The sequence below is a fragment of the Gekko japonicus genome, unplaced genomic scaffold (assembly GCF_001447785.1).
Source record: "Gekko japonicus isolate JY-2015 unplaced genomic scaffold, Gekko_japonicus_V1.1 scaffold93, whole genome shotgun sequence".
NCBI classification, from domain to species: domain Eukaryota; kingdom Metazoa; phylum Chordata; class Lepidosauria; order Squamata; family Gekkonidae; genus Gekko; species Gekko japonicus.
The window spans coordinates 1941984-1955899 of record NW_015160838.1 but is presented as its reverse complement, the minus strand read 5'-3'; the positions used below and the strand labels follow the sequence as shown (position 1 = coordinate 1955899).

General features: G+C 45.0%; 1 protein-coding gene across 1 annotated transcript in view; it reads left to right on the top strand.

Annotated features, from left to right (window-relative positions):
* The first annotated feature begins 381 nt into the window (after positions 1-381).
* The window catches only part of DYNC1H1 (dynein, cytoplasmic 1, heavy chain 1), a 72213-nt gene continuing 58678 nt past the window's right edge, over positions 382-13916 (top strand). Inside the window, exons 1-8 of the mRNA XM_015418593.1 lie at positions 382-663; positions 5822-5909; positions 7683-7856; positions 8553-8808; positions 8987-9173; positions 9325-9596; positions 9892-10119; positions 12006-13082. Of these exons, the coding sequence (XP_015274079.1) occupies positions 390-663; positions 5822-5909; positions 7683-7856; positions 8553-8808; positions 8987-9173; positions 9325-9596; positions 9892-10119; positions 12006-13082 (2556 nt within the window). The 5' untranslated portion in view covers positions 382-389. The remainder of the gene's footprint in view (positions 664-5821; positions 5910-7682; positions 7857-8552; positions 8809-8986; positions 9174-9324; positions 9597-9891; positions 10120-12005; positions 13083-13916) is intronic.

Here is a 13916-nt window from a genome sequence, read left to right as displayed (position 1 = left end):
CTTTTTTTCTATTAATTCTGTCGGTTTATCCTGTAAATTACTTGTAGAGGCTGATTTACAAACGCGGAATTTATTTATTTTTTCTAAAAAGCAATGTGTAGAATTTTTCACAGGGCGGAACGAACTACATTCCCCGTCATCCTCCCTGGCCGGTTTTTATACGCAAGCTGGAATTTGTAGTCTTTGCTTTTTGGCTGTCGGACTGTTCCAGGAAGGCTTACTGCCAGACTCCGCTTCCCAGGATTCTCCGCGGCACGGCCGCCCCGCGAGAGGCCGTGATTCAAGAACAGCGGAGAGGGGGCGGCGCGTTCAGTGCCCAGTCGCAAGAGCCGGAGGAGCGGCCGTCTCTCTCTTTCTCTCTTGCAGGGCGGGCAGGGAATTCGCCAGCCATGTCCGAGTCCGGGGGTGGCGGAGGTGGAGGCGGCGGCGGTGGTGAGGACGGCGGCTTGGAAGTGACCGGCTCGGCGGTGCAGAATGTGGCCGACGTGTCGGTGCTGCAGAAGCACCTGCGCAAGCTGGTGCCGCTGCTGTTGGAGGACGGCGGGGAGGCGCCGGCCGCCCTGGAAGCGGCGCTGGAGGAGAAGGGCGCCGTGGAGCAGATGCGCAAGTTCCTCTCCGACCCGCAAGTCCACGCCGTGCTGGTCGAGCGCTCCACCCTCAAGGGTCAGTCTCCGCCGGGCGAGGCGGCTCGGCTGACTCCCGCGTAACGGGCACAGCGGGGAGGGAGGGAGGGAGAGGGAGCCGCCGGACCTCGCCCTGCCCCGCTGGAGCCTCGCCGGGAGGATGGAGGGAGGGGCGTGGCCGCCTGGGAAGGAGGCTGTCAAAATGGCCGCCGCTTTGTCTCTTGACAGGAATGGAGGGACCGCCGCTGCCGCTGCCTAGGGGAAGAGTCTTGCTTTGGCGCTGGGGGAAGAGTGAAATGAACCTCTGCGACCTCTGGGAGGTTGATTGAGGGCTCTTCCGCACTGTCATTTTTGTCACTCGTTTGTCCCTTATTGCTTCAGGGATGTCCCCCCCCCCCCAATTTTGCTCTCTCTGATGGTCCCACAGGGAGCAAAGTACATGTGAAAGGGGGGGGCTACAGGACCCAAAGCTATAGGGACAAACGAGTGACAAAAATGACAATGCAGAAGAGCCCCGAGGCTCCCTGTAATGGTCGGAACAGGATCTAGAAGGTCCCGCCTTCCAAGCCATTATTATTCTCTGCATCATCCTCATTAATATATTTATATTTTTCTCCCTCTCTTTCTCCAGCAAGCTCAGAATGGTGTGTATTGTTTCTCCCAATCCATTTTGCTGCAGGCAAAACTGTATAGTTGGAGCCTTCTAAACAAAAAGATGGGCATCTGCCCTCTATGAGTTCCACAGTCTAAATTTGGACAGCAGTTTGTCCAGCCGCTGGCAGTCTTTAAACAGCAGCTGGACAAACCCTTGTCAGGGATGCTATGGGCCGATCCTGCATTGAGCAGGGGATTGGACTAGATGGCCTGGAGGACCCCTTCCAACTCTGTGATTCTATGATTCTGTAAGAGATGGTGAGGAAGGGAATCTTCCATTCTTTCGTTTATATTCTCTGCAGTGGGGACCCAAAGCAGTTGACATCATTCTCCTCTCCTCCATTTTTATCTTCACGCCAAGCCTGTGGGAGTGACTGGCCCAATTTTGTCACCTGGCAAGCTTTGATGGCAGAGTGTGGGTTTGAACCTGGGTCTCCCAGGTCCTAGTTAGGTGCTGTTGTACCACCCTGCAGGGATGGTTGCCAGGGGCCAGTCACTTTCCTTCAATCTAGCTGCTTCACAGGGTTGTTGTGAAAACAAAATGGAGGTGGAGGAGCGTCATAGATGCTGCCTCAATGGCTGTGGTTCTCTGGATTGGCAAGGAGGAGGCAGTACCTCTTGGAGGGCCAGATTTGGCCGTGGACTGAGTCCTTCAGCAGCTAATCCTTGGCTCCCATAATGAGAGAATTGTTTTGTTTTTCTTCACCCCACATGGTTCCTTCAGGAGGCTGAGGAAGCAGCTCCTGCTCCTTGCTGAGTTCAACACCCGTCCTCTCTGAACCAGCAACACTTATGAGCAAATATTTTCTGGTAAAATGTGGAGAAGGCATCTGGATTATGCACCTCCTACCGCTTTCTTTTACCTACCAGAGATGGGGGGGGACACAGCCATGTCAATGATAACTGATTGCCTCTACCCACCCCCCATCTTGGGAAAGGTTATACAGGGACTGCTTTATATAGTTGCATTTGTAGAAGGTAGTTCTATCTCATGTCATAGTTCATGAAAAGCAATTATTGTACATTCATTGGGAGCTGCAATTGACTCTGGCTACCTAGCTTGCAGGCACTTTCAATGGGGAAAATCTTCAGCCTGTATAACTGCCGTACTTGTTAATTTCAGCCAGTTTTCCTGCATATCTTTTACATCATCAATGAAATGATAAAGCTTAGACAAGCTAAACTGCAGATGGAAATAAGAGGCATGTGTTATAGGTGGCTGCAAATTGGTTTCAGATTGATTCTGTGGTTCTTAGACTTCTGTGTGTCAAAGAATCCTCCTATGTTTCTTTTCGTTCCAAAGAATCTCAGCACGTTGCAGAGTATTCTGAGATCAATGCTTGGTTCGTGCTGGATATTGATGAGCACTGCTAGGCCTCAGTTTTGCTTCTCTGAAACTGGAGTGTGACTTAGGACATGCCTGGTGCTCCCTCATGGTGGCTGCGCATCACTGAAGGAGCTGTCTTTTAGGGAGGTTTGCCTGCCATGACTGTTCTTCTCATTGAAGAACTCCTGAGAAGCTTTCAAGGAACTTCAGGATTTCTCTCACTAGTTGGAGAACCACCGGTCCACCTTACACGTAGAATCTTACAGCTGAGGGGTTTTGCACAAAGGATTGCATTAAAGAATGCAATAAGGATTGCATACTTTTTCATCCTGATTTTTTTTTGCTTCTAGCATATGTTTCTATTTGGTATCTTACATTGCTCATATTCTACCTTGCAGACCTTTTCTGTACCCATATTTTGTTACTGTTGCATCTTTGTTGCCTGTGACAAAATAGATGAGGTATTTGAAGCAATTTTTAATGGCATAAAGATAAGTTTGCTTGGTGGCAATAAGTGGGAAAAAATTCTGTGAGAGGCTGTGTTTGGGCTTTTGCCTTACTTACAGGTGTAGGTTCCAGTGCTATAGGCAACAATTTTCTCCTAAACGTTTTTTGAACTGTACTTTTTCTGAAGGATATTATGTTAGCAAGCAATTTTTGTAGCTCACTGCACATATTTCTAAGCTTTGTTAACACTTGAGGCTTCTCCCAAGATCCAAACATTAAAAATCTGTGGAAGGGCTTGTCTGTGTCCAGGTATTATACAGGAAAAATAACCTTGGCCACTTGCAAAGCTCTACTGGCTTTTAGAATGTTAACAGACTAGCAGCCAGTAATAGGAACGATAGAATTAGAAGATCTAAATATTGAAGTCCATAAACAACAGAGTTTTTTGGGTCTCTGTGGTTCACTGCGTTTATTTAAGTGTGATGAGACAGTTCTGGAATAAATTTTAAATAAAACTTCTGCTATATTAGGTACTTCTTGCAGTTCAGTGTGGTTGTAAATGGCATTTTAAATATAGATGAGGAGCCCTTTGAGTCTTACTGACACCCTGCACAAAATGGCACGTTGCAGTATGAGGTATCCCAGTTATCAGTGCAGAGTCATTGGTTCTTAGAAATTGAAGGCTTAAAGGAGATTTTTGAGTTCAGTTTGGCTTATAACTCAAAATATTTCTATGTGCCTTAGAACTTAAAGTTTAATAGCTGTAGGATCATTGTTAGATGTGTTTCAACCTGTGGTAACTTTTTAAAATTATTTTTTGGTGTGCAGTTTTGTACAAACCTTTTATTTTGCTGCTGAAGTCAGGGGGTGTCAAACTCATTTGTTATGAGGGCCAGATCTGGCATAAATGAGACCTTGTTGGGCTGGGCCATGTGTGTCATAAAATGTAATGCCAGGCAGTGTAGATATAAACTTTATAAAGGACACAAACACAAAGGTTTTTTTTTACTTAAAATAAAAACATGCTTAAAACATTAGCACTCTTGCAATATGTTGTTTATTTAGCAGTGTCTGATAACTGACACCTCTTGCTCTGAATTATTACATCAAAATGTCTGTGCTGTTGCAATCTTGAGTACGCTGTTCAGGTGTGTATCTGTAAGCTGCAAACCTACGATGATGCAGCAGAACTGGAAGAAGAAGCAGAAGACAACCAGTTCCACTGGGGGCCTGATCCGGCCCCCAGGCTGCATGTTTGACACCCCTGCTCTAAGTTATATTGCTGAAGACTCTACGTTTTTTATATATGTAGAGTATATTTTCTGCAGAGTCTTCTTAATATACATTGTGTCTGGTGCTTTCCAGGAGGTACATATTGTGCAAAACAAGCAACTAGTCTTTTGTTGGGGGGGGGGCAGTGCCTGGAGATAGAGAGATATGCCTACAGAGACCAGAATGCAGCATTCTCTGCTGCAAGATTTTTGTCTGCTGAGCAAGGAGAGTGACCTGAACAGTACAGTGCCTATGTAAACATATCTCAAAGGTCTGACTACTTTTGGCAGAAAGTAGCTTTTATTAAGTGGGCATTTCATTATGAAATGATGGGAGAGTCTAAAGATCTCTTAAGAAGAATTCTTTTTCGGGCAAGATGCATTCTTGAGTCTAGCCATACTTTCCCTTTCTGTTTCCCACTTCTGGGTGTGCCTCTCTGATGGGAGCTTTGCTGTGCTGCATTGCAGTGTTTTCATTACTGCAGTTGGCTGCCAAAGCAGTGACGACATCCTCCCGATCACCACTCACACTAAACAAGGCTCTTCCACTCTGTCTAACCCTTTGTTCCTTTGCTGTAATTTCTAAAGATGTTCAAGCTGCTTTCAGATGTTGTTTCTGTTGTATGCCTTTAAGCATTAACAGTAGATTCTGCAGACCTTGCTGGCTAGCATCCCAGCTTAAGAATCTCCAGTAGGAACTGGTCTTTGTTCAGCAGTCATGCCTAGGATACTGAATGTGGAATCAAGTCCACGGAAAGGAAGTTGTTTCAGTGTGTACAACAATAAATGTTTATCCCTATAAATTCCTTGAGCCCCAGCTTTTAAGGTCATGTATTCTGGAGAATATATGACAAATAATGCTGCAAATTATTTATTTATTTAAAATATTTGTTAGCCGCTTTTCTGCCTTGACAACAATGATAAACAAAAACAGCAATGATTAAAAAACAAACACATAAAGGCCATAATTTAAAACCTCAAATTCTGCACATACTTATCTTGGAGGACGCCCCCCCTTGGGAAAAGTGAGACTTTTTTCAAAGTAAACACAGGGGGGACACAAACAAGAAAAGTAGCCTTAACTCCATTTCTTGACGTTGTTTATACATTTTTTTTAATGTTGCCCCTTTAAAAGCATTGGGCTGGATCCAAGCTCCTCCCTCTGTATTGGAGTAGAAGGGTGGTTGCGCTTACACAGGAAAGGTAGTGATTTTTTCATGGCTGCCCCTTGCAACTGCAAACCTCAGCATCACATTCAGTAGGGCTGGCTTTGTAGGGGGAGGTTGCAGGGGACTGCGGCAGGAAGGGGTATCTGTTCTGTAACTCCATCTTTAGTTCTTTAGATCCAGGCCAACGTCAAATAGAACTCTCAGGGAAACAGTCAAGTATGCTCATTTGAGTAATGGAAAGGTCTGTCTGTTGATGTGGATGTTGTGTCAGCAGTAGATGGAGCTGGATTCTTCAAACTGACACTAGCAAGATTTCTTTATTCTTTACAGAGGATGTTGGTGATGAAGGAGAGGAAGAAAAGGAATTCATTTCCTATGGCATAAGTACTGACATTCATTACGGGATAAAATCAAACAGGTGAGTCAAGTCTCACAGTGCCTTAGGAACTGATCCTGTAGACTGTATAACTAGAACTCTTGCCTTATTTGGTTCTCTCACAGGCTGTTTTTTGGAAAAGGTTATGCCTTATTATAAAGCTCAGTTTATGATCATTTTACAAATGGCTACTTTTTCACTGACATCATTGGAAGAGAGGATACAGCTTGCTGGTGGGGATGGCAAATCATAGCAGGTTGTATGGAATAGACTTAATGGGTCAAGGTGTTGAGTCTTCTGATCATCCTTCTCCATGCTCCTGAGCTAGGGGAAGTTTAGGTGGCCTATAAAGACCAGCAGGATGGGGTGGAGTCAATGGTTCTTAAGAGAACTGCAGTTCTTTCATAGTATCAGTAACCACTGATAGTGGGTATGTTCAGAGCGTGGTTCACTGGCCATCCCAAATATATATATAGCTGAAACAACCCCTCTGTGCTGAAGGATCAGCACCACTTTTTCCTGGACAGCACTGCGCCACTTTAAGTGATGTCTACAGGAAAACTGTTGTACTCCAGGAAGCTCTGCTGTAAGATAGAAGCCCCTTTTCAAATGCAGGTTCATGTTTTCACACTACTGGGGAAGTTTTGTGTCACCCATCCAATTGGATTCAGTTCTTTTCTTTTTTTTTAGAGGGGGTGGAGAGATATCAGTACTACAGAGGTTTGGTGTCTGGAAGAGATAGTTGGAGTTTCTATTCTGAGTCTCTATAGGTTGTGCAGGGGAAGTGAAGTATGAGGCTAGGACCAAGGCTCCCTCCAAGCTGTGGAGTCTTGTGAGCAAAAATTCTACTTTGTGATCTACTGGCACTAAAGTTGTGAGTGAGCGATTCCGCTAGTTTGCTCTGGAGCCATCCTCCCTGAGCTAAGACAGAAATGCGTGAGCCAGAGGCTAAAAAACTATGAGCTAGCTCACACTAAATCAGCTTAGAGGGAACATTGGCTAGGACTACCTGAAAGCAGGTCCATTAGTGTAGACGTATGGCTGTGGAGAGGGTTGGTAAACAATCTAATACAGAGCCCTTCCCAGCCAGATAATCTGCAGTTTGGTTCACCAGTTGCCAATTAAAAAGAACAAAACAGCAGCAGCAGAAAGTTATGGGAAGAGGGACGTAAGACAAGTGCACCATGTTTTTTTTCAGGAGGGGGCAGTTTCCAGTACAAATACACCTTATCCTGAGGCAGTGCTCCCATTCACTTAGCCCTTGAGGGCCTCCTGTCAAATTTATCTGCCTTCTGAGCATAGGTCAAGTTGTACCTACAGATATAGCAGAATAATGTGCTTCTGCCTAATCGTTTGTATTAGTAAGCTTTTGGTGTTTAACATATGAAGCAGTTCGATCACAGTGATCTCAGCAGCTCTGTAAAGTGAGTCAGCACTATCGTCCCGTACTGCAAGTGGGAGTCTGGGGTTGAGACAGAATGGTTTGCCAGAAGGCACGTGATGCGACTGTAACGGAGGTGAGACTTGAGCCCAGGCATCTCTTGGATCACAGGTCATGGTCTTAGCTGCCTCTCTGCACCACCTACTTTATTATTATTTTATTCAGAGCAGTCCAAGAATTGTAGGTTACTTCTTGATTTTTAAAGAAAATTGAATTTATTAGAATGTTGAAGGAACTGAAACTTTATAACAGTCTTGTAGAGTCTTGCTTTAAAGCCGCACAGTTAACTTGTGCTAACCTATTTGCCTTCACCTGTCTTCTGATATTAAATGGCTCAACAGCTGCTTACTAATGTTTATTTGATTGTTCTCCAGTTTGGCATTCATTAAACGAACACCGATAATTGATGCAGACAAGCCTGTCTCCTCGCAGCTCAGAGTTCTCTCCCTCAGTGAAGACTCTCCTTATGAAACGTTGCATTCCTTCATTAGCAATGCCGTTGCTCCCTTTTTCAAGTCGTACATCAGAGAGTCTGGCAAAGCAGACAGGTACTTAATTGCTTTAACTTGTGCCAATTCAAGCTCCTGTGCACATGCAGGGAAAAAGGGGTGTGTGTGAAAAGGGTATCTGCTTGGGGAATGTATTGTGAGGATCATAATTGCTCTGTGTACAAGATAAAAAATTAGTATGTTGATCAGGGCTACCTCCCTCTCTGGTTGCAGCTTTCATATCAGAGGCAACTCCTAAAGGTCCCCAGAGTTTGGGGAGTGGCATGACTGATACTGTAGTATGTTGGAGACAAAGGGTGATTTCTTTAAAACCCCACACAACATAACATAAGAAGAGCCCTGCTGGATCGGACCAGTGGTCCATCTAGTCCAGCATCCTGTCTCACACAGTGGCCAACCAGTTCCTCTTGACGGCCAGCAACAGAACACAGAGGCAAAGGCCTTCTCCTGATGTTGCCTCCTGGCTCTGGGATTCAGGGGCTTAGAGACTCCGAATGTGGAGATTCCCCTCAGTCACCATGGCTAGTAGCCATTGATAGACTTGACCTCCGTGAATCTGTCTAATCCCCTTTTAAAGCTGCTTATTCCCTTGGTCATCACTACATCCTCTTGGGTGTTTCTTGGGTTGCTGTTTACTTAATCTGTTTGACCAGGGAAGAGGGGAGATCATACTGCAGGTGCCATTTTGTAAGCATCACAGTTTGTGAGATGGATTTTTATTCTCCACTGTCTCAGGGACGGAGATAAAATGGCTCCTTCAGTCGAGAAGAAAATTGCAGAACTTGAAATGGGACTCCTGCACCTCCAGCAGAACATTGAAATACCCGAGATCAGTTTGCCGATTCATCCAATTATCACCAATGTTGCCAAGCAGTGCTACGAACGTGGAGAAAAGCCAAAGGTCACCGATTTTGGCGATAAAGTTGAGGACCCAACTTTTCTCAACCAGCTGCAGTCTGGCGTTAACCGCTGGATTAGAGAAATCCAGAAGGTAGGACTTAATTTTTTTTTAACATGTGTTAGATATTTTAAAGTTATCTTCAGATACGGAATTTCCCTTTTTGTTTCACTATTAGGTTCCTTACAAGTAAATTAGGCCTCGCTGGTTTGACTCTGGTGCTTGCTGCACAGTAGAAACATTGATAAGCTCTCTCATTCATATTTTCAAGGTGACCAAGCTAGATCGGGACCCTGCATCAGGCACTGCTTTGCAAGAAATCAGCTTCTGGCTGAACTTGGAACGGGCCCTGTACCGTATTCAGGAGAAGCGTGAAAGTCCGGAAGTCCTCTTAACCTTGGATATCTTAAAACATGGCAAGCGCTTTCATGCCACCGTCAGTTTTGATACAGACACAGGTAAGGTCTTATATGGCTATCCAGGAATATAATTTGGCAGAGCTTTAGCTCTTGGCAATGTTGGTATGAATGGATAGTTTGTACGTTATATCTGAGTTTTTTTATTTTTTTAAAAATTGAGATGTGGGGCCCATTTTGTTCTCTTTCCTAGGTCTGAAACAGGCTTTGGAGACAGTGAATGACTACAATCCATTGATGAAAGACTTCCCTCTGAATGACCTGTTGTCTGCTACCGAGCTGGATAAAATAAGGCAGGCATTAGTGGCAATATTCACTCATCTGAGAAAAATCAGAAATACAAAGTACCCCATTCAAAGGGCACTGCGCCTGGTGGAGGCCATCTCAAGAGACCTGAGCTCCCAGCTGCTGAAAGTGTTGGGGACGCGAAAACTTATGCATGTTGCCTATGAAGAATTTGAGAAGGTAAGCCTTATGTATACAGGGTGTGGGTGTCAATATTGAGCTAAACCTTTGGGAGGAATACCTCCATCCTGTAAGCTGCACCAGACGCCTCGCAGCTCCCAGAAGCCTCAAACCAGAAGAGCCCACATTTGGTCATAAAGGATGGACCTGCGTGATAACATTACCTAGCTATCTGAAAAACTCAAAGGGAGGAATGTCCCTTAAAATTATACCTATAGTAAGTACCCACAATGCACTGAGGCTGTGATAGGTCATATTGTTCAGTGTCCGTTCTTTCTTCTCCCCCCTCCCCCAGGTCATGGTTGCATGTTTTGAAGTCTTCCAGACTTGGGATGATGAGTATGAAAAACTGCAAGTCTTGCTGAGAGACATTGTGAAGAGAAAGCGAGAAGAGAACCTGAAGATGGTGTGGCGTATCAACCCGGCCCACAGAAAGTTGCAGGCTCGTCTTGACCAAATGAGGAAATTCAGGCGTCAGCATGAGCAACTGAGAGCTGTTATTGTGAGAGTCTTAAGACCACAGGTAACAGCCTCTGCTTCTCTTTGCCCTCTCTAATAATGGCTGGCACCTTTTTTTTAAATGGAGGCATGGTATTCTGTTGTGTTTGTAAGTGGTCCTATCAAAGCTATGAATAGCCCATTCTTTCCTTCCCACAGATCGTTTTGATTTTGAATGCTTTGGGTTATGGCTACTAGGAGAGTGCACCAAGAAAAATATCATTATATTTCTGTATTTGGGGATCAGGTCAGGGGGAGGGGATCCCTAACTGCTTATGTTTGTGTAGGACACTGCCAGTTCAGGATCCAAATCCATGTGTTTCTTTGGGTGACAGTGCTTCAGGGCCATTGCTTTCAATGGGGAATCTATTGGAGGGTCTAGGGCAGCTGTTTAGGAAGATAATGACACCAAATGTGCATAGAACATAGTCCCTCTCTATTCTAAAGAACCACCACCACCCCGTTTCAAACAAATTGGACCAAAGGGGTTCAACTTTACGGACGCCCAAAGTAGGTCTCTCTCAGAGCAGGCACAGTTCTCCCCACTGATTCCTATTGGGGAGGAAATGGCTCCAACCACTGGCATTTAAAAAAAACCCCCTGTCTGTATTTCTTTCTGTATTTCATTTTCTTACCCTTACAATGACTGACTGACAATAAAAAAACAATTTACCTTTCCCCTGAAAACTGCAATTGCTGTCCTTCCTTGTTATCTATTCTTTGTTTCCTTTCACAAAGTGAGAAAAGAAGGACTATTTTCGGGGTGGGGAGCAAGTGGAATGGCTGTTTTTCAAACAAATGACCCCAGAACTGCAGGGGAGCTGGTGCTGCCTGTCCACTAAAGAACCTGCAGGTTTAAACCAAGTTGATCCGTGGGTTCAATTCTATGGGCCCCTGAACAAGGCATACCCAACTGCCCTACTTTGCTGCCTGCACTGCCCCAGTGAAGGAGGGGGTTAAGGAGAATGGCAGCTCTTTGCCATTTGTCTCCAAAGGGTAATTGGCTGGGAGTACTCCTCCCTTGCAAAGATCCTGTTGCCCAGGAAATTGGTAAAATCAGAGAAAAACATGAGCACATGATGCATGCTGGTAAACACCCAAACTTGGGGGAGGTTTTAATAGATTGTTCTCAAGAATCCAGATTTGTATTCGCGTTCCAGGAAATCACTTTGACAACCTGAACCAGCAACTTCCGTGTACATCCTTAGCTCAGGAATTTCATAGTGCTGACCTCTAATGGGTTCCTCTAGTTCAGAAAAAAAATAGTCCTGAATTCGCTGCTGAAACCATTGCTTAAATGGCGAAGAGCTCCCCCTACTGGTTGCGGGATAAATGCTGTTACAAAAACCTTGATATCAACAAAGCTGTTGGAAAATAGAAACTAAACTCTTACACTAATAAAGCGTGCACGCCAGTTACTCTTAGTTAATTAATTTATTTAAAAAATTGTTAGCCTTCTTTCTGCCTTATGGTACTCAGAGTGGCTTATGATGTTAGAACATAAAAGGCCGTGAATTAAATTATAATTTAAAACTGCTGATAGGCCGAAAAACAAAACTGATGTTATGCTGTCCTGAATAAAACCATCTTCAGCTGCCTCCTAAGGATAGAGAGTGAGGGGGCCAAGAGCCCTTCCCTGGGGAAAACCGTTCCATAATCCTGGGGCTGCCACCGGAAAGGCTGCCTCGTGCACACACCAGATGAGCTTCTTTGGTCAATGGGACAGTCAAGAGGGACCTCTTCCTGTGATCTTCATCCCCAGACAGGAACATATAGAAGAAGACAGTCCTTTAAGACGCCCCTGGTCCCAAGCCATGTTGGAGGGCCATCATGTCTGGTAGTGATCTACGTATGGATAGGATAATGGTGGTTGCTAATATTGCTTATCTGCATTGTGTTATGTTTACAAAGGTGACTGCAGTCGCTCAGCAAAACCAAGGAGAGGTACCCGAGCCCCAGGACATGAAAGTAGCAGAAGTCCTGTTCGATGCTGCTGATGCCAATGCGATCGAAGAAGTAAACCTTGCTTATGAGAACGTCAAAGAAGTAGATGGTTTGGATGTCTCCAAAGAAGGCACCGAGGCCTGGGAGGCTGCGATGAAGCGATACGACGAACGGATTGACAGAGTTGAAACCCGTATTACTGCTCGCCTGAGGGATCAGCTCGGCACAGCAAAGAACGCCAACGAGATGTTCAGGATCTTCTCCAGGTTCAACGCTCTGTTTGTCAGGCCCCATATCCGAGGCGCAATTCGTGAGTACCAGACGCAGCTGATCCAGCGGGTGAAAGATGACATCGAGTCACTTCATGACAAGTTTAAAGTGCAGTATCCGCAAAGTCAGGCTTGCAAAATGAGCCACGTTCGGGACTTGCCCCCAGTGTCTGGGTCTATAATTTGGGCCAAACAGATTGACAGGCAGCTCACAGCTTACATGAAGCGTGTGGAAGATGTCCTTGGAAAAGGCTGGGAGAATCACGTGGAAGGCCAGAAACTGAAACAAGATGGAGACAGCTTCCGTATGAAGCTCAACACCCAAGAAATATTTGACGATTGGGCCAGGAAGGGTCAGCAGCGTAACCTGGGTGTTTCTGGTCGCATTTTCACCATCGAAAGCACACGCGTTAGAGGCCGAACAGGAAATGTTCTCAAACTGAAGGTCAACTTCCTCCCAGAAATAATTACGCTTTCAAAAGAAGTCCGCAACCTGAAGTGGCTCGGGTTCCGCGTTCCTCTTGCAATTGTCAACAAAGCTCACCAAGCAAACCAGCTCTACCCTTTTGCTATTTCGCTCATTGAAAGTGTCCGTACATATGAACGAACCTGTGAGAAGGTGGAAGAACGTAACACCATTTCTCTCTTGGTTGCTGGTCTGAAGAAGGAAGTGCAAGCTTTGATTGGAGAAGGGATTGCTCTGGTGTGGGAATCTTACAAACTTGACCCGTATGTGCAGCGACTGGCAGAGACAGTCTTCAACTTCCAAGAAAAGGTTAGTTTGCTTTGCTTTCTATTTGGAGGCTTGCTTTTTTCTTTCTCTTTTTGGATGATTACTGAGAGGGTAATATTTCTTTTTTTTTTAACATGTTTATTTATATTTTTCAACACACCCTCAGGGGGGTATATGTACAAACAAGTAGCAAAAAGAAAAACAACATCAACAAATTTTTGGAGTCATACATATGTGTTATTATTGCAAGAGCAGATCTAAGAGAGGACTTGGAGAAATTGCTATACGGTGGTGGCAGTCCTCCTGGCTTAAAAGTGTTGTCGTATCTAATAAAACCATAGATTTGGGTGAAGTCTTTCATTAAAGCAAATGAAAAGCAATGGCGTATTTGGTTTTCCAGCTCATAACTGTTGAGACAGTTTCCACCAAAAATGCAGTAAGATAAACTAGTTTAATTGACACTTTTTAGAAGAAGAAGAGATTGGATTTATACCCTGCCCTTCACTTGGAGTCTCAGAGCGGCTTACAAACTCCTCTCCCTTCCCCTCCCCACAACAGACACCCTGTGAGGTGGGTGGGGCTGAGACAACTCTGACAGAAGCTGCTCTTTTTCAAGGACGGCTGTGCCAGAGCTTGTGACTGACCCAAGGTCACATCAGCAGGTGCAAGTGGAGGAGTGGGGAATCAAACCCGGTTCTCCCAGATTAGAGTCCGCGCAGTTAACCACTACACCAAACTGGCTCTCGTTAGCATAACAGGCTACTCCCAACAGCAGAAACTCATTAGCATATTAGGCCACACCCCTGACAGCAGAAGAAGAAGAGAGAAGAGATTGGATTTATACCCCGCCCTTCACTTGGAGTCTCAGAGCAGCTT